Source organism: Salvia splendens, chromosome 19 (genome assembly GCF_004379255.2).
Source record: "Salvia splendens isolate huo1 chromosome 19, SspV2, whole genome shotgun sequence".
In the NCBI taxonomy this organism is placed as follows: Eukaryota; Viridiplantae; Streptophyta; class Magnoliopsida; order Lamiales; family Lamiaceae; genus Salvia; species Salvia splendens.
In genome coordinates this window covers 2840465-2860237 of record NC_056050.1, presented here as the reverse complement: position 1 = coordinate 2860237, position 19773 = coordinate 2840465, and the positions used below count along the sequence as shown (strand labels likewise).

At 36.0% G+C, this 19773-nt stretch overlaps 2 protein-coding genes and 1 long non-coding RNA gene across 7 annotated transcripts; 2 read left to right on the top strand and 1 right to left on the bottom strand.

Annotated features, from left to right (window-relative positions):
* The first annotated feature begins 250 nt into the window (after positions 1–250).
* LOC121780066 (peroxisome biogenesis protein 1-like) lies at positions 251–9217 on the top strand. Of its 4 annotated transcripts, XM_042177590.1 has the most exons (17): positions 254–542; positions 629–802; positions 1094–1193; positions 1442–1900; positions 2081–2857; positions 3758–3849; positions 4225–4298; positions 4398–4614; positions 5087–5180; positions 5277–5431; positions 5548–5778; positions 6832–7032; positions 7583–7708; positions 7793–7854; positions 8023–8140; positions 8295–8579; positions 8666–9217. In XM_042177590.1, the coding sequence occupies exons 1-17, from the start codon at positions 357–359 to the stop codon at positions 8702–8704; spliced, it is 3390 nt and encodes a 1129-aa protein (XP_042033524.1). In that variant the 5' UTR covers positions 254–356; the 3' UTR covers positions 8705–9217. The 4 variants fall into 4 exon arrangements, with proteins under 4 accessions (XP_042033526.1, XP_042033527.1, XP_042033525.1 ...); XM_042177592.1 differs by lacking the exons at positions 8295–8579; positions 8666–9217 and having other exon boundaries at positions 251–542; positions 7803–7854; XM_042177593.1 differs by lacking the exons at positions 8295–8579; positions 8666–9217 and having other exon boundaries at positions 251–542; positions 7803–7854; positions 8031–8088.
* A 1901-nt stretch (positions 9218–11118) lies between these two features.
* On the bottom strand, positions 11119–12422 carry LOC121780069. The gene is made up of 3 exons (XR_006045976.1): positions 12292–12422; positions 11333–11395; positions 11119–11179 (listed from the first exon to the last, which is right to left on the bottom strand). It is a non-coding gene; the product is annotated as an uncharacterized LOC121780069 (long non-coding RNA).
* LOC121780067 (UDP-sugar pyrophosphorylase-like) lies at positions 11718–13823 on the top strand. Of its 2 annotated transcripts, XM_042177595.1 has the most exons (3): positions 11718–12418; positions 13026–13225; positions 13317–13823. In XM_042177595.1, exons 2-3 carry the CDS (start codon positions 13112–13114, stop codon positions 13482–13484), a joined length of 282 nt encoding a protein of 93 aa, XP_042033529.1. In that variant the 5' UTR covers positions 11718–12418; positions 13026–13111; the 3' UTR covers positions 13485–13823. The 2 variants fall into 2 exon arrangements, with proteins under 2 accessions (XP_042033529.1, XP_042033528.1); XM_042177594.1 differs by having other exon boundaries at positions 11718–13225.
* Positions 13824–19773: the final 5950 nt, after the last annotated feature.

Sequence of the window (19773 nt, the reverse complement as noted above, 5' to 3'; positions counted from 1 at the left end):
ATGTAGGATAAAATAAACCCACAAGAGGATAAAATAAACCCACAAATTTTGTGGGTCACATTAACTAAGCCCAATAGTGAAAACGGGCACTATTCACGCGGGCCTGGCGGGCCGCCGCAATTTTTTTCGGGCCTTGGATTGCATTTATCCAGGCTGAAAAATTGTATCAAACATTGGATTGTGGTGGGTCTCACCAACCTTAACCTTGGTTTATCACCTATAAAACGGGTCCTTGGTTTACCGCAGAGAACCGTATTTAAACTTCCGCAGGCAACTTCATCACTCATAGAGTATATAAAAGATTAAAAACAATTTCTTCAGCTCTGAAAGTGAACAAAAATTGAAGCTGCTCAGCTATGGAGTTTGAGGTGAGAGCAGTGGGAGGAATCGAGAGCTGCTTCGTCTCTCTCCCTCTCTCCCTCATCCAAACCCTTCAGACCGGTTACCTCCCTCCAATTCTAGCGCTCGAGCTCCGCTCCGACGATCGCCTCTGGCAAGTCGCGTGGTGCGGCGCCGCATCGAATTCCCCTTCCTCAATTGAGGTAGAGCTTTAAGTTAGTTTTGATTGGAGAGTGGTGTTCTTACTTATCTGAATTTGCGGTTTGGGCGCGGGGGTGAATTTTTGCAGATAGCTCGTCACTATGCGGATTGCATTGGATTGAGCGATCGGACCTCGGTTAAAGTGCGTGTGATCAGTAATTTGCCTAAAGCTACGCTTGTGACGGTTGAGCCGCTCACGGAGGATGATTGGGAGATTCTGGAGCTCAATTCGGAGCTTGCTGAAAGTGTTATTTTGAAGCAGGTGATTTGATTGATTCTGTCTTGGTTCAATTGTGCTTCTGTGCATTCGAATTACTGTACAGTAAGGTGGAACATAGTAGTAATTTTGAAGTAGGAGTTATGGTCTGAGTTCGTGTGTATTAGTTAGGGGCTGCAATTCTGAGTTTAAGAGAATGCCTCTTGTTAGGGAGAGTTTGATAGTCTGTTTTTAAGAAGTTTGGAATTGATTTAGGTGTGGTTCATGTTATTTTTGAGAATTTGATGTGTTAAATGTTGTGCAAACTTTTATTAACTCAAATTTGGCTGCATACAGGTTGGAGTTGTACACGAACAAATGAAATTTCCATTGTGGTTGCATGGACAAACAGTTGTCACATTTCTTGTTATGTCAATCTTTCCCCAGAATCCAGTAGGTAACTGCATTGCTTTAGTTTCTGGAATCCTGGAAATCGTATTCCTATTCCGTTTTTTTTCTTTTTCTTTGTTCTACTTTCGAAGCAGTTCTCCTTTCATGTTTGGGTTATGCATTACTTGTTATATTGTGCCAGTTTAAGGCCTCTTATTATCCTCTTCCATTCAACGAAAACTCTTGTGAACATACTTCTATTAAGTAGATTATCATTTTTTATGCTTGTTATTTTACATGTGAGATTGTTTCCAGTTCAACTTGTTCCTGGAACTGAAGTTGCAGTAGCTCCGAAGAGACGTAAAAGTCCGTCCCTGCAATCTCCAGATGAGGGTCACACAATTGCTAAAGCACAACTTCGGATCCAAGATTCAGATAATAAGTCAGTTTATAAATATGAGGAAAATGGTGTTGAAATGGACGTAGTACTCACATTTGGTGTTTATGTCCATCCAGAAACAGCTAAGAAATATTCTTTCAGTTCTTGTCAGCTTGTAGAGATATCTCCACGGTCTCTATCCAAAAATAACAAGAAAAAGCTGCAATCTAGAAGCAAATCAAATGAAAATGAAGCCAATAATGGGATTCATAACGATAAGCGGAATTCCCCCCAGCATCTCATCGTCCATCTATTATTATGTGAATCAGTGTCAAAAGGGCACATAATGCTAGCTCAGTCTCTTCGCCTGTATTTGGGGGTAGAATTACACTCATGTAAGTTAATTCTTCAAAGTATTGAGTAACATTTCTAGTTGAATTAAAATCAAAACGAGTAAGTTCGTCTTTGTTTTGTTAACTTGTCAGTTGTCACGACTCACAATACCCTAATTTTTTTGGTCTTTTTTTTGGCTTTATTTAAGTTAGTGATATTCATTTACTCTGCTCTTATTTCAGGGGTACATGTTAAAGGGTGTATCACTAGTGCAAAAAAAGACATACCTCCCTTTTCTATTTCACCATATCATTTCAAGATATTTGAAAAGAATCAGTTTATGGAGAATAACAGCCCAGAAGTTGCAAGCAACCGCGAGCACCATAAACAAAAAGATAGTCTTGATAGTATTAGTTCAAATGCAGAACTGGGTGTTAGTGATTGGTCTATGCACGACAAGGTTGTTGCCGCACTTTCTTCTGGACTTTCTCATGATGAGGTTGAAGCCACAGCTACTAAGACTAGGGAAAGACACAGGAAACTTGGTCATAGAAATGGTTTATCAGATCTTTTACGTGTGAGGTGTATAGCCCAGCTTGAAACTTTTGCTTCAAATTCAGCAGAAGACGTAAGCTCATTGGTTATAGGAAGCAAAAACTTACTTCATTTAAAAGTCAAATATGAGAGTTTGCCTATAAATTGCAAGATACAAACATCTGGTAAAAGTTTCCCCAGAAACAGAAACCAGGCTGAAGATGCATGGGTTGATATCCTTTATATGCTGTCACTTGTTGATGAATCTTTGCATGATGGAGTCTATAATACCTATGAACTTGCATTTGACAAAGACTGCGGGAGCAACTTTTCTTCAAAAACTTTAGACATGTTGCTAGAGAAGCTGCAGCTGGGTGATATGTTATTCTCTCATGTTGCCCCTTCAGTATTTCCTGGAAATGTCCTTTGTGCTTCAAGTTCTTCATTGGACTGGATGGGTACAGCTCCATCTGATGTAAATCACAGTAGGTATTTTTTTACCTAGTTAACTTTTCATTTCCATCATAATATAATTATGTATGCTACTGAAATTTCTGTATGGGATTAACATGTCTGTACTTGTGTGAGACTACTGATGACTGCCTACTAGATCCCCAAGGAGGGGATTCGTTGCCTAGTTACTGGTTTGCTATAATGATTTTCTTGCTATAGGACTTCCTAGAAGACAAACTTTATGAAAGTGTCGTATGTTCAATCTTTTGTGATGGAATGGGTTTTTTTTTGTGGGATTCTAAAGTTACTGCTTAGGAGGTCTATAGGAGACCATAAGATGAAAAACTTTCCATCAACCACTAAACTGTAACTGTATAGCTCTATTTAAAGCCCAAATAAGCTACAGGTAATGTATGTGATTAAGTTGTCTCTGAATTGAGTGAAGTCTTGAAAATTTGCATAGGTAAAGGTGCATATTCTCAAAGAAGGTTGTCACCTTAGACCACTAAACTCCCAGCACCATATCCATGTACATCATACTCCCTCCGTTCCACAGTAGTAGAGTCATTTCATTTTCTGCACTCGTTTTGAAAAAATGATAATAAATAATTAAAGTGGAGAGAAAGTAAAGTAAGAGAGAGAATAATGTAGAGAAGAGTCTTATCTACAATATTATCTCTCTTACTTTACTTTTTCTCCATTTAAACTATTTATAATTATTTTTTCAAAACGAGTGCGCAAAATGAAATGACTCTACTACTATGGAACGGAGGGAGTAAGAATTATGTCAATTTCCTGATACAACTTTGGTTCCGTAGGCCATTTTTTCATGGTTTGGCTACAGGAATATGTACTGTACCTATTTTGATTTTTTGCTATTATATACTCCTATATTGTGAAGTATTTCATCTAACTTGTTTAACAACCTTCAGGGTTGATCTCTTTGTTATCTCCTACTTCTGGAATGTTGTTCAGTATCTATAATCTGCCGTTGCCTGGGCATATTCTAATATGCGGACCTGCAGTAAGTCTCACCAAAACTAGCTCATTTGAGGCCTTTTAAAGCAAATATTTTTCTAGAATGATTTATTTTGGCATCTTTTGCCTGTATCTTTCTTAAAGAAAAGTTGAATAGACTATATAAATATGCATGTTTAAGGTTGGGAAAAACTTCAGGGGTATCTCTTAATTCAAGGTGTAGAAACCTTTAACACCTTTATCCAACTGCTCCATGGCCTGGAATCTGGGATTTATGGAAATTGGATCATATTTTGTGCCCTCTGCACATGATCAAACAATGTCAACTTATCTATTAGAGAAAAGTTAAAATATATAATTCTGTTACCTTACCTTCATGAAGCCAGATTATTATCATGTGCTGGAAAATTTTGTTTTGTAGGGTTCTGGAAAAACATTATTGGCTAAAGCCTCTGCAAAATATATTGAAGGCTGTAAAGATATTTTGGCACATGTGTAAGAATTTTCTGATTTAATTTTATCATCAAGAATTTGGGTCTTACCTACCTCTTGTTGCTGCTTGAACCTGATTGGATAGAGGGTTCCCTTTTGCAGAGTCTTTGTTTCTTGTTCTAGGCTCACTCTGGAGAAGCCTTCAACTATTCGTCAAGAACTTTCTAGCAACATCTCTGAAGCACTGGTTCATGCACCTTCTGTCATCATCTTGGATGATCTTGACAGCCTTGTTGCATCTTCCTCGGATCTGGAGGGGTCTCAACCTTCATCATCTTCTGCAGCATTCATTGAGTTTCTTGCTGATATATTAGATGAGGCAAGATGAATTTGTTATTTGAAATTCTCTCTCTCTCTCTCTCTCTCTCTCTCTCTCTCTCTTTCCCTCTCTCTTATGACTCTGATGGTTTGTTATCGTCTCTCTGAAACTGGGAGTTGACCCACTGAAGCTTCATGTTTTTTGACCTAGAATAATTGTGATCTTATATTTACAAAAAATAAGTTACTTCATGTAAGTGAAAATATTTTAGTCCTTTTTGAGCTCCATGCATTGATCTTAACCCACCTCATGCTTTCCTAGTAGGTAGCTTCATTCTCTCTCTCTCTGCATTTGCTCCATTTCAACTAGATGTCACATGTTTTTCCTCAAGATAAAGATACCACATGTTACTTATTATTTGTTGTATCATGTTTAATAGTGCATATTGATTCCTCATTAGATGATGGCTATTTCCAGGTGGATACATTTCTTTTATATTTGACATAACGTTTTTTTGCTCTCATGCTTGTAGGGAAAGCAAAGGAGCTTTTGTGGGACTGGTCCCATTGCATTCATTGCTACTGTGCAATCCCTGACTAATTTTCAACAGAGCTTGAGCTGTTCTGGTGCGTTATTCTGCATTAAGTAAAAATAATTGTTCTTCTTTGAATAATTGTTTTCTTTTATGACTTTATCTGACAGCTAGAATTGATTGAATTCAGGACGGTTTGACTTTCATATCAATCTTCCTGCACCTGCAGCTGCTGAACGGTCAGCTATATTGAAGCATGAGATGGAGAAACGATCATTGCAATGTTCTGATGATCTCCTGTCAGATATAGCATCAAAATGTGATGGATATGATGCTTATGATCTGGTAAGTCATTGCTAAAAAACTTATATACAACTTACTGCTATATGGATGAAATTCAACTGGTTCAGTGACAACAAATTTTGGCCAAAATATACTCATATGCAAATTATATACTTCAGGAAATACTGGTAGACCGATCCGTGCATGCAGCCATTGGTCGCTCATTATCTGCTAATTTGGGATCTAAAGATAATAGAAAGCCTACTTTGATTTGGGATGACTTTCAGCAAGCAATGGAAAATTTTCTACCGGTGGCCATGCGAGACATCACTAAACCAGCTAAAGAAGGTGGTCGCTCTGGTTGGGAAGATGTTGGTGGTCTTAATGACATTCGAAATGCTATTAAAGAGGTATTTTTCTGTAGATATAGAGTTTTTATTCTTTCAATCGTCCATCTCAAAAACTGACACCAGTTTTGTGTGACTATTTGCTTTTAGATGATACTAATAAGTTGATCTTTTAAGGATGATATTTCTTTATAATTCGCAAAAGCGAATGAAATAATATTGAACTCTGGTAACAGTAAAAAAACCTCCCGATTGTGTAACATAGTAGTATTGAATGTTTCTTCCAAGTGTTCTCATCCATTGGACTTTGACAATTGACATTAATTTTTCAGCTAGCTTCTCATCTGATTTTGAGTTTGCTCTTCTCGAATTGCATTTAAATTGGTTCAGTGATCTTAAATTGATATAGTAGACCAGAAACAGCTATGTCCAATATAATAATATAACTCTGATGTTTTCAAGTTTCTCATTAGCAGTGAATTTAATGTCATTTTTCATGGATGATATTGACCTGGATCGTGGTTTTGAAGATCTCTAACCTAACAAAACACATCTTGAATTTACTACTGGACTTTAAAGTAACAAGAAGGGAAAAAGAGTTACTCCCTCCGTCCCAAGATAATAGACTCACTTCTTTTGGGCACAGGAATTTAGGAGCTTTTATTTTGTGTGTTAGTTAGAAAGAGAAGATATAATATTTAAATTATTATGAGAGAGAACTTTTTCTAAAAATGGAAAGTGCTCAAGTATGTTGGGACACCCCAAAATGGTATACTAGTCTAATATCTTGGGACGGAGGGAGTATTTGTTTGACAGAAGCAGAATTCTGTGCATGTTTTGAAATTTTCAGTGGCATCCTGTTATTTATTGTTCTACTGTAGAAACCTCTTCACTGCCTTTATGCTTAAATTCTTCAATCCTGCAAATAACTTTCTGAATTTGCTTGCTCCTTATCTAAAACAAATTATTCTTTCTCGCTTTTCTGTAATTTCCATGCTGGATATGGCTTTTGCGGTGTCTGTTAAAAACATATGGATGTTAATTATTTGAGGCTGTTACTTCACATGGTACATATTGGCTATAGATTGATTAATGGTGTATTGTATTTTGTATCAGATGATTGAGCTACCTTCAAAATTTCCCAACATATTTGCACAAGCACCATTAAGATTGCGATCCAATGTTCTCTTATATGGTCCTCCTGGTTGTGGGAAAACACATATTGTTGGTGCAGCTGCTGCAGCATGTTCACTAAGGTTCATCTCAGTGAAATGGCCTGAATTGCTTAACAAGTATATTGGTGCTTCTGAACAAGCTGTAAGATATGAGCTGCCTTGTATAGATTTCATTATCTACTTTTGGAGACGATATGCATCTGTATTTTGTCTTTTTAGTTTTCATTTCATCCCCTTGAATACTACTTCATACCTTATAATTGTTAGCATGCATGTTACCAAGTGCATCAGCCATTGGGTACAAATACAATACTGGAAGTGGCTTCAACTTGATACTATTATTCGAAATCTGGATCTAGAGTTCATTTCTATGGTGGTTTGCACTAGAATGTCAAGAAATATAGGGCCTTTATATAGTGTGGTTTTCCTTATAGCAGTCTATATTTTCTTTTGTTAGACTATTATACCTGAGCAACTAGACATCCCAATGTCCTGTTTATGGTCAGTTAGGGTTATACGTAAAATTCATTCAGATGTACTTTTTCATATAATGCATGAAGCTATTTGGCGTTGCTATATCAAAGCTGGGCCTGGAAGTTGTCGCACAGCCCTGAGATCTTAAAGAGAGATTTTAAAAACAAGCTATTTTTAGGTATTGAGAAGCAACTGACTGCATGAATAAACTATTTTAGGTTCGGGATATCTTCTCAAAAGCAGCTGCAGCAGCTCCCTGCCTTCTCTTTTTTGATGAATTTGATTCTATTGCTCCGAAGAGAGGACATGATAATACCGGTGTAACTGATAGAGTTGTCAATCAGGTCAGTTCCTTCATCCCGCTCAACCTAATATTTATTTTGCTGTTCTGCCTCAGCTACCAATACCTTCGTCACATTATATGCCAGTTTCTAACAGAATTGGATGGTGTTGAAGTCTTGACTGGTGTATTTGTTTTTGCTGCTACTAGGTAAGCTCTCCTCTTCAGAAGTTATCTTTATATGTTGATGTAATGAACTTTTCTCAGTGCAGAATCGAATGACCTGTTATATGTTATGTAAATAATCTGAAAAGTTACTATCACTTAGAAGCTTCATTTTGATACTATTTTTGTAACACATGGCTTGCTGAAAACCAGTCGACCAGATTTGCTTGATGCTGCACTTCTACGGCCTGGTAGGCTGGACCGAATTTTATTTTGTGATTTTCCATCACACCAGGAGAGGTTGGAGATTCTTAAGGTCCTCTCAAGAAAGGTAAGCACCTATATCTGCAATTTGTAGACGTTTATTCTTTTTGTCGGTGATTTCTTCTTCGTGGAGTAAGAAGTTTTTAGTGGTTTCAGTCTTCTGGACCATAAGAATTTGTGTTTACACAACTCACTAATGACTAATCCGAGAACCACTGCAGTTACCAATGGACGGTGATGTCGACTTGGATCACGTAGCTCAAATTACTGAAGGCTTCAGTGGAGCTGATCTTCAAGCCCTTCTCTCTGACACACAGCTTGAAGCAGTTCACGAGCTTTTAGATAACAACGATGTCAGCACAACTAAAAAGATGCCTGTAATCACGAATGCTCTCTTGAAGTCCATCGCGTCCAATGCTAAACCGTCGGTATCAGAAGCTGAGAAGCGAAGGTTGTATGATATCTACAGCGAGTTTCTTGATTCAAAGCGATCAACCGCTGCACAGGTCCTCTCTCTCTCTCTCTCTGTGCCTACTTATCTCTAACCATGACATCTAGTGTGATCTTATACGTGCTTGTAAACTATGTGCAGTCGAGGGAAGCAAAAGGTAAACGTGCGACGTTAGCTTGATGTACTCTGGGAACAAGCTGCTTAGGTATGTATCCGTAGCGGAATACAGAAAGTGTTGATGGTATTCGATCTCGACTTTCAGTTATACAAAGGGCGTTGGCAACGTGTGCTTAAGAGCACGAGAAGCGCGCGTCGTTGCCGGTTGTATTACACGCCGCTCTCCGGTTGCTCGTGTGGGATGCGTCCATCTCAGCGAAGGTGTGGCATGTTTCACACTCTTAGAATAAATAAAAAAAAATAGATAAAAATACATTTTTTAGGAGGAATCAATGTACATGGGTTTGGCACTGAATTCTTTTCGATAGCTTTGATTCGAAGCCACTTTTCTGGTGAAGAATAATAAATAATTTAACGTCGTTTAAAAAGTAAAGAGAGGATGTTCCTTGGAATATGCCAACTAGAGGCAATCTCAGTTACATATACAATCATCATTCATCAACTTTTTTGGCTTTTGTAAAGATTTCTATTTTCTACATTGGAAAAAATAAATTTACCCCGTGACCCTTTTCTTCATCTTTTTCTATATTCGTGTTACGTCATTTCTTTAGTGTGTATCTAAATGCTCTTTAGTGCTATTTATAGAATAACAAACCAAATTTAAAAATTGATTTAGTATAGTTATTTAAGGCTATTTCGGCTAATTCAGTCACAATCGAATTACTTCCAACGTCCTCGATTAACAATCACACTTTGACCAGACACAGATTTTAAGAAATGTAAAGAAAAGTTGGTTGAAAAAGTTAGTGGAATGTGTAACTCATTTTTAATATTGGTTTTATAATAAAATGTAAGTGAAGTGAATTAGTGGAATGTGAGAACTACTTTTCATTCACAGACCGAAATGGAAAAGTGTGACTCTTCATCGGGAATGGAGGGAGTATAAAATTTGTGTATCTATTTTTTTTTAAAACTAATTTGCTTAAATTTTTCTAACCGATTAAATCAAATTATTCGTCTATACACATTTTATCGTTATACTAAAAAAACATTGCTTTAAACTTATTTTGAGGATATTACTTAGAACTTGGGAAATCTTGAACTTATATGTATACATGTTTCAAGCACAGCAAACAAGTTAATCTCCACAAACCAAAAAGAGATTACATAAATTTCATTTACTCATTTCTCGTCTAACTTTCAAAATGGACACAATCTACCATTAATCCAAAACTAATTTCATGAATAAAAAACTATGTAATCTACTTTTTTTGAGGGAAAATTAATATAAATTCGATTCACTAAATATTTACTGAACCTTCTTCAGATTTTCAACCAACTCTCGCCGCCGTTTACCGACCCGACCCGACGAAATCGGTTCGATTCACGTCGCAATCAGTAACTAACCCTTCGTTTTTTGTTTTTTTTTTTAAAAATTAACTTCATATATTTATATCATATATATGAAAGAGGAAATTACAAATCAACTCCTATAACAAAGAGGGAAGACAAATTACGCCACCCAGGGTTCGAACTCGAGACCTCCAGGATGGACGCGGTATCCAGCACCCTTTACCGCTAGGCCAAGAGGCTTGGATCAGTAACTAACTCTTCGTTCTGTCTTCTAAATTTATGCAATTGTTTCTGGTGTTAATCATTCTATTTGATGTTCTGATTATGAACTTTTATTGATTGTTGTGCTTATGTGTGTTATCTAATACTATCATTGAGAACCTCTTCATGTGCTTATTACAGGAAATATTCAACTTCAATTCATTTGACTTATAATTATTCTACCCCTTGCAGGTGGCTCTGCCATTGGAATCTACTACAGGAACGTGTTTCTTACAGCACTACATTGAATCTATTCTTGCCTTGCAAGATGCGAGCTGTAGGCTAAGTCAAGGTTCGTATATGATACCACTTTGTCACGCCCGCATTTTCTAAGGATAGAAAACACGGTTGATCGCGATTAGGGGAGGATTAAAGAAGCGGGGAAGAAAGGAGAAAACAACACAACTCAACCATAGCCCGAAACAAATGGGAATAGCTGGAATAAAATCAGAGTATCTCAACAATACAAAAACTCAAAAGAAAGACGACTACTCAGCGGAAGCATTCGAGAGAAGGAATATGCCACGTGTGAAGACATGACACATTCTAAACACTTAAATTTCTTCAACGGTCTTGCTCAACACCCACCGCACCCGTCACACTCAACCTGCACATTTTTAAAAAGAAATGCAGGGCTGAGTACTTGATGCACTCAGTGGACTCATGCCGAAAACATTTTATAAAAAGTATTTATCATGCCACCATTGAGTGACCTTGGGGTTTTGACTTTAAAAATCGCCCAAGACACTAAAATCAATTCTATCGTAAAATTCGGTTGATCAACCATTTTCCCATAGATGTCTACCATATTTGATCCATTGATGACAAGGAACGTGGCCACATCCCAAGTCACTAGACCGGCCGACCCAAAAGACGGCTCACGATCTCCATAGGTGTACACTAGCCTGAATAGAGACTCACTCCCTACACAGACCCGAATTCGATTATCCATGGATGGCAAAAGCCACATCAGATAGGTTCCATAGAATAAAACAAAACACAGCATGACAAATATTCGTATAATTTTCACATAAAAATATACTTAGGGCATTGCCCTTATTTAAAAAGAAAGCTCACCTCAAACGCTTGACTCGTCAATCCCTTTCTGCTTCAACCACAAACGACGTGCAAAAGTTCACCCTTTTTAACACAATATGATTATGCTAAAATTAGATTTTACAAAATAACTTAATTTAAAACGATGCGTGCATCCTACGTGCGTGTGCTCAAATTATTTCTCGTTCTTTCATAGAGATGATCATACATAATCTCGCACAACCAATCCAACGCCTATTCAAAATTTTCTTAATTAGCCAAGCTGAAGTTATTATGCGCAAACTACAGAGCAATTAAACAGAAACCTTCAACCCATTTATTTAATTTACAAGGCCCAACCAAAAGTATTAAATAGCCTAACATTTTAAAGCTAAACCAAGAAAAGGAAATAGTAGCATTATATACTCCCTGCCACCACACGTCTACTGCCCAAAGACCCAACTCAAACCAACATCTCTCTCTGCCAATTCTTCTACAAAGCTCACTCTCAATTTCTCATCTCTTCCTCTCCTCTGTACTCTCCCTTTCCCTATTCTCAATTTTACAAAAAATAAATCCCAATTCACATCTCACAATTTAAAGTCTCAAAACAGAAACTTCAAATCCTAAAACAGTAGTACAAGGCGTGCCTCCATCTTTCTTCCTCTCGGTCTCTTCTCACCGTCGGTAAAACTCGCCGCCGCCAGCTCGTTCAGGCAACTGCCGTCCGCCACTGCCAGTCACCCCTTTAGCACCGCCCAGCCGTCGTCGCCGGTGCCTCAGTCGAGCGGCGCCGCCTCTCACAACTGATCCGTCCCTCCCCCTTTTTTTCTCCACTCAAAACTAATCTTTTATTAAGTTTTCTAATAGTTCGATATCAATTGTTAATGGTTGATAACATTTTTCAGAACTCTGGGATTTTAAAATTTCATGGGGATGAACTAACATGAATATGAACAAATAATTCCATGGAGAAAAACAAACGTCGGACTTGAATATACCTCTAGTTTGATGGATCAAAAATTTGTGAAGCAAAATCTGGAAACTCACGGCTGCTCCACTCCTTTGGCTATCTCTTTGTTTTTCCCAGAATTTGGAAGGAGGCTAAAAATTTGTGGAATGGTTCGGGTATATATATGTTCCCATATAGGTTGTAGATTTAAAATTGATATTTAATAGTTGATATATATATAATAAATTACGTGATAGGGTTGGGTTTGTTGGAGGGATTTTAGGGAATGGAGATATGTGATAATAGTTTGGTGATAGGGTTTGAAGAAATATATCTGACCAAGTGAAAAGATTTAATTAGATTTATTTGTTTTTTTTTTCTCCTTTATTTTTATTTTTGGGGTGTTACAGTTATTGAACAATATGCATTAATTTTAGGTTATTCTATCTTACTATAGAGAAGTTAGTACTGTTGATATTTGCTATGATGATTTTCTCCAGATGGTCATTGTTCCTTACATATTCTAAACATATAAAGATTTATACGGAAACATCATTTAATTGTTTTTCGACATGGAACATCATGAATCAAAAATATGTTTTGCAATGCTGTTATCTCAGTGATTTTTTCCTTGTATGCATAAGAGAAAACAATATCTCACAAAACTGGATTGCTATTTGGTTCATTACCCATAAGTATCTTAGCTTTACCAAAGAATTAAAGCTCTTCTCATTACCAATCTGTTGTTTGAGCTTGCAACTGAACATGCTGTTGCATTATCAGGCTGGTTTCAAGGTGAATGACCCAGTTCAAGATGTATTCAATGGGCAGGAGGTGGACGTATGGCCTCGTATTGCATGGAGTCCTAAATGGGGGCTTACATTCTCGTATTACCGGAAGGAAGATCTACCATTGCCATTAAGGGCCAAAGCATCTTTCTCCAGGATCTTGCCTTGGATGGAGCTCTAGTTATCGATGCTGAGGTATGTTACAGTAAATCTCTCAATTGCCAACAACAGCTCTTTTTGACGATACAAGGAACCTGAACCTGATCACTGGTCATTTTCTCAACAGGTTAAAGTAGGAGGAACTGTGCACAACGCCGGATGGGCCATTGAAAAAGTCGATTACAAGGATACTTCAGTGCCTGAAGAAGTGAGGATCAGAGGTTTCAAAATTATCAAAGTGGAGCAGTTGGAGAAGACATACAACGAGCCCGGAAAGTATTCATTAAGCCCCTGAGATCTGATTCGGATATTGGATATAGAGGTCTGTCTTCAACTACTTGCATGATTCAGTCCCACTTTGTATGATTTTTGTAACATTATATGCATCAAATAAATTCTTGGGGCTTCTGCAACTGATAAGAGAGTTAGTTAGTTAGGTGGGATTTTGATGATTCATGCTTTTGAATATAGAATAATGGAAGAAAATTAGACCCTATCTAGGCTGACTGCAATTGTTTGGATCCCATTTCTGTGATATTTCTCCAATTTCATGTGGCTTATATTTCTACTTCACTTGTTTAAAAAAGTCTAATTTTACAATTGACTCGTATGAAATTAAAGTTTATTTTGTGTTTGTGTTCTTTCCTCCCTTATTTTTCTTGTTATAATTCCACATCGTATTGACGTTGCTAGCTATTTAAATATCTAAAAGTCTTGATTTTGGGGCATCAAGGGTTGGAATCTTATTTGAACTGGAACCAAATTAATTTTGCTTTTTCAATATAAATACTAATTTTGCTAGAAAAGTAAATAAATTTGTAATCTTGTTTCATCAATTTTCACTAAACGAGTTTGATGTTTGAAGAATGAAATTCAACTATGAATCTACAAAAACGTGTTGTTACCTTTTGACAATTTTCTTTTCCTGCAATGGTTAGGAAGTTCAAGCTGTTCAACATTCAAAATGTGTTATATTAATAAGTTAAGGCCTAATAATATGCTTGACTTCAACATATTTTATATCGTACAAGATATCAATCTTATACTAGTACTTGGTTGGTACTATATTATTATTTTCAAATTGCAACACATACTCCAAAGTAATTTTAGAATAAACTGTGAGAATAAAAAAATATTATTGTCAATGAAATAAAAATAGACTCACACTCTACTCTCCAAGTAATTTTAAGTCAAATTAGGATCCGTTTGATAAGTTATACTAATTTACGATATAAAAATAATTTAGATATTATTATAATAAACATTACTATTATTTTGATAATTAAGAAGAAACAAGAATTCTAGTTATAAATTTGCGTTATTTTCCTTGTTAACAAGATTTTTATCACTTTTCTTATTAAATAAAAAATCAAATAAATATTAGTTTAAAATTTTAAAAATAGATTACTTTCTTAGAACATAAACGAACCCTTAACTTATTGCTGGAGATGATATGTAAAATCTCATAAATTCGTTCAATATATTAAAATGGCATAAATATATTATTGTCCATTTTTATCGCCTATAATGACAACGATTGAATACTAATGTCAATATTATAAATATTGTAAACTGAATTTTCTTCTTCAAAAACCAAAACCCTATCTTCCTTCGCAGATCGTCTTTTGCGCCGACACAAAGAAAGGTACGTAACGCTTGTTTCTCATCTTCATGCATAGGGTTTTCTTATTCTTATTAACACTACTTTTCTGGCTCATCAATAGAATAGATTGTATATTCAAGGGTTTTTTTTTCCTAATTGTCCGGCTCATAAATAGGATAGATTCAGGATTCATGCTGTTCTTATAGCTTTGACCACTAATCAATTTTTATATTTAATTTTCAGTTCTCTAACTTATTTATCATATTTAAAGGGGATGCTTATAAGTTTTAAATTTGGAAGGTAAAAACATTTTTCTAAATGGAGGAAGTGAAAAGTTATGGAGAGGCATCTATTTTTTACTATAAATATGTTGTTAGCTAGATTTTAATTCTGATATTCCTATCTTTTTCATAATATTCTTTGTTGAACGCTTTGATTGGATTTTTTTTCTTTTTTTTTATTAATATGAATTATTTTATTCTAAATTCACAATGTCACATTGCCTTTAATTTCCCATGAATTTATGCATTTTTTATTTTATTTTTTTAATAATGTATTTGTTTGATGTTGCTGATAATTTTGATCTTATATCTTTAAATCTACTCATTTTGAGGAATTTGATTTTTTTTTTAATATCTTTTAAACCTACTAATTTTCGTAGATTATATTTGATATAGACCATGAGTTCCTTCTTTCTATTTTCCTTGACAATCGCAGAACTATTACTATGTTTTATCTTACAAGAAATTGAAAGATTTTTTATGTATGTAAGTTTTATCGGTGGGTTATGGTGTAAAATATCATTGGATGTTATGTAATTTTTATAACTCTCCCCTATTTCAGGAACAAAAATCACACCTCCAAAAAATGGTATACTAAAGATTTGAAGATGCGCAAAAAAAATCTAACATGTTGTCGATGAAGAAAAACAAGCGTAGATATAGGAAAAACAAAAATATAGCACAAAACATTTATTTTATTAGTATTAGTTTATATTTCTTGACTTAAGTGTAGTGTAAGGTTATATTATATTTTTAGCTTTAACAATATGCATTGATATAAAATATTATTATATTCCTATTGATTTTTTATAATATTAATTTGTGATTTGTTTTTACTATTTTAACATTTGTCACTAAATTAAGTTTGGCATGTTAATTTCAACTTTAATTTCATTGATTTTGTATTCTTAGCTTGATTGTGTTCAGTTGTTTCATTACTATCATTTTTACATATTCTATGAATTTTTTGGAACTCTCATGACCCATTTTAATTTGTTTTGTAATACAGGAATATTATTATAATATATCATTGAATATTTCAATATGTGTAAAATAAAACTTAGGGGCTCCTACAATTAAACTTAGGGGCTCCTACAATTAAAGTTAGGAGCTCAGCAATTATATTTTTTATATCTTGATGTTCTATTTTGCTATCGAACTAAATATGTTCAAAGTGTATGTTAACTTTGTTAACATAATTTAATTATAATTATTAAAATAAAAAATATATATTTGTTTATAAATGATAACTTTATTTATAATAGAGATCTAACAATGTTCTAACTTTTATTGTACTGAGTTCGTAAATTTTATTTTATACATATTGAAATATTCAATGATATATTATTATAATATTCCTGTAATATAAAATAAATTAAAATAGTTCACGAGAGTTCCAAAAATATCATAGAATATGTAAAAATGATAGTAATGAAACAAATAAACACAATTTAACACTAAACAAGCGAATAAAATAAAATGGACCGTGCTTCGCACCGATGTGAAACTAGTACTATAAAAAGGCAAATGTGACAATTAATGCGGTACGGAGGTAGTAACTTATTTCTACTTATATCTTGAACAATTAAAGTCATAAATCCATAATTCTAAACATTATATTTTCGGTCCATGCATTTCTTTATAGCTAAAAGAAATATTTCAACTTCTAATTAAACCCCATGCTTATCAACATGGACGGTTGGATGCTCAAGCATATGATCAACGGCAATGGATGATTTCTAAAATTTGAAGTTCTTGAATTTTGTTTGGAATCCCATTCGAAAATTGATCGAAGCATTTCAATCAACTGATATTAAAAACCTAATTTCATCTTCTTCCCAAGATTCATGTGTTGTATCCAACTTCAAATCAAAATTCGTAAGTAGCGAAATCTAATTTCAGTTTTGTAAATCTCAATCTCATCCCAATTACAGAACGTAATCATCCACAATCAATATAGGATGCATAAACATATGATGTGTCATCATCAAATGATATGAAACGGAAGTTGAATCCAAAAAAAAAATTAGATTTATAATTGATAATCCAATGCGGGAACAATTGTTAATTGCACCACATAATTTGAACTTATGATGAAATTATTCACTAATATATGATTTTGTGTGCCAATCAATGATTTTTTGACAAGTAAATCTATTAAAGATCTATACACAAAACTTAATACTCCCTCCGTCACACAAAGATTGTCCCATTTTTCTATTTCTGTCTGTCCCACAAAATTTGTCTCATTTCACTTTTTACCATTTATGGTAGTGGACCTCATATTCCACTAACTCATTCCTACTCACATTTTATTATAAAACTAATACTCCATCCGTCCGCCATTAGGAGTCCCATTCATGGGCGGCACGAGTTTTAAGAAATTTTAAGAAAAGTGGGTGAAAAAAAGTTAGTGGAATAGGAGTCCCACATGTTTATATTAGTTTTAAATGAAATGTGAGTGAAATGAGTTAGTGGAAAGTGAGACCCTATTACCATTTATGGCAAAAGTGAACCGGGACTCCTATTCGCGGACGGACTAAAATGAAAAAATGGGACTCCTATTCGCGGACGTAGGGAGTATAAAAGTTAGTGGAAAGTTAGTGTGTAGAATGCATGGAATGGCTAGCCTATTAATAGGCTCGGTCCACTGCAGGGGTCAACAGCCATAATGGCTGTCATCATTGCTAGACCGTAACGATCGTCGGCTACGAGGCGTTACAAGCCGTTATGGAGCAGAGAGGTTGAATCTAGAAGCTTCTAGGTTCATTCACGACGTGGACTATCACGTGTCAGCCACGTTGGCATAAACCGCGTCATACTTACGAGGTGTCATCCAGCTTGGCTCGCTGACGTGGAAACGGTGGTGGTCCAAAAAGAACTAGACCAGTCTAGGGTCGAACCCAACCACCGAGCCACACGACCAAGCCCAAAGAACAGTCCAAAGACCACCCAAAGACCAATTGCCAAGATCAAAGTCCAAGATCAAGATTGGGATCGAGATCGAGATCAAGATCGAGCTCAAGCCCCGCGCCCACGCCCACGAGCACGGGCTCGGGCTCGCGCGTGTGTGCTCTTTCACCCATCTTGGTCCACTATAATTATTAAGTAACATAAAGTCATTTAATTTATACACATTAAAAGATGTGTCTCTTCTCCAATGTGGGATAATTAACACTTGTTTAATTACTCCCTAAGCTTAAACTCCTAGCTTTATTAAAAGCTATTTATGCCCCACTTTAATCCACTATTTCTCACTCACCGGAAATTGGAATTGAGAAAGTGAATATACTACATTTATCTACGTAAAATGTAGATCGACGCTATATCATTTAATTTCACAAAATCAAATGTCTCGTCACATTAATTAATTGGTCAAAGTCCATTGACTGGGCATAATCAACTCATGATTTCAATAATCCCCCACATGAGTGGAAATTGCCAAATGCATATGCGTGCAGACACAAGTTCAACCCTCACGAGGTATATAAGCATAAAGATAGGTAACTTTTAGTTTTGAACCTTCCATAGTCAACGCCATCGGATACACAGGCGGCCTAGTAGCGTGATGCTTTGAACTAGTCCCCCACGGCGTGCACCGAGACAATGGTGTTAACACTTAAACACCTCAACCTCATCCGTTCTCACGTTTTGTGTCCTTTGCGGCCTTGGAAACCACTTTGGATTCATAAGTGTGTAATTTGAAGCGGCCACACTTCACACTTACATAGGTGATTCCTACTCGAGTATCTTGCCCTACTCGGTCTCCTTGAGAACTCAATCTCCTTGAGATCCTTAGGAGTCATTAAAAGTCATGGACTTAGCCTCACCACAAGGCAAGTTTTCCAACACTCTATTGCTCTCTAGGGAATAGATGTAAATGAGTGTTTCACACGAACTCTCATAGCTTAGTTGTCCCTTTGAACCAAGTTCTTGGGATATCCAGTCATCATGGTTGGGTTACCACTATGACAGTTCTTTAGTTTGTGGATTTCAAACTCATTCCCTCTAGCAACTTATTCATTTGATCACGGTTTAACCCTTTGGTTAGCGGATCCGCTAGATTATCTATTGACTTTACATAGTCAATTGTAATCACGCCTGTTGTGATCAAATGCCTCACGGTATTATGTCGTCGACGAATATGTCGAGACTTACCGTTATAGAAGCCATTGTTTGCTCTTCCGATAGCCGCTTGGCTATCACAGTGAATCAACACTAGTGGCACTGGCTTATACCAACCTGGAATATCTTCAAGGAAGTTTTTAAGCCATTCGGCTTCTTCACCGGCTTTATCTAAAGCTATGAATTCCGATTCCATGGTTGAACGGGCTATACATGTCTGTTCCGTGGATTTCCACGAGACAGCACCACCCCCAATAGTAAAGACATATCCACTTGTTGAAAGTGAATCTTTATTATCGGATATCCAATTGGCATCACAGTACCCTTCAAGTACCGGGGGGTATCTCGAAAAGTGTAGCCCATGATTTTGAGTATGTTTTAGATATCTCAAAACCCTTACAAGAGCTCTCCAATGCTCTTTGCTTGGATTACTCGTGTATCGACTCAACTTGTTTACGGCACAAGCAATGTCCGGCCGAGTGCAATTAGTCAAATACATAATGCACCCAATGACCCGTGCATATTCTTCTTGTGCAACGGGTTCGCCTTTATTTTTGCTCAAGTGAACATCGAGT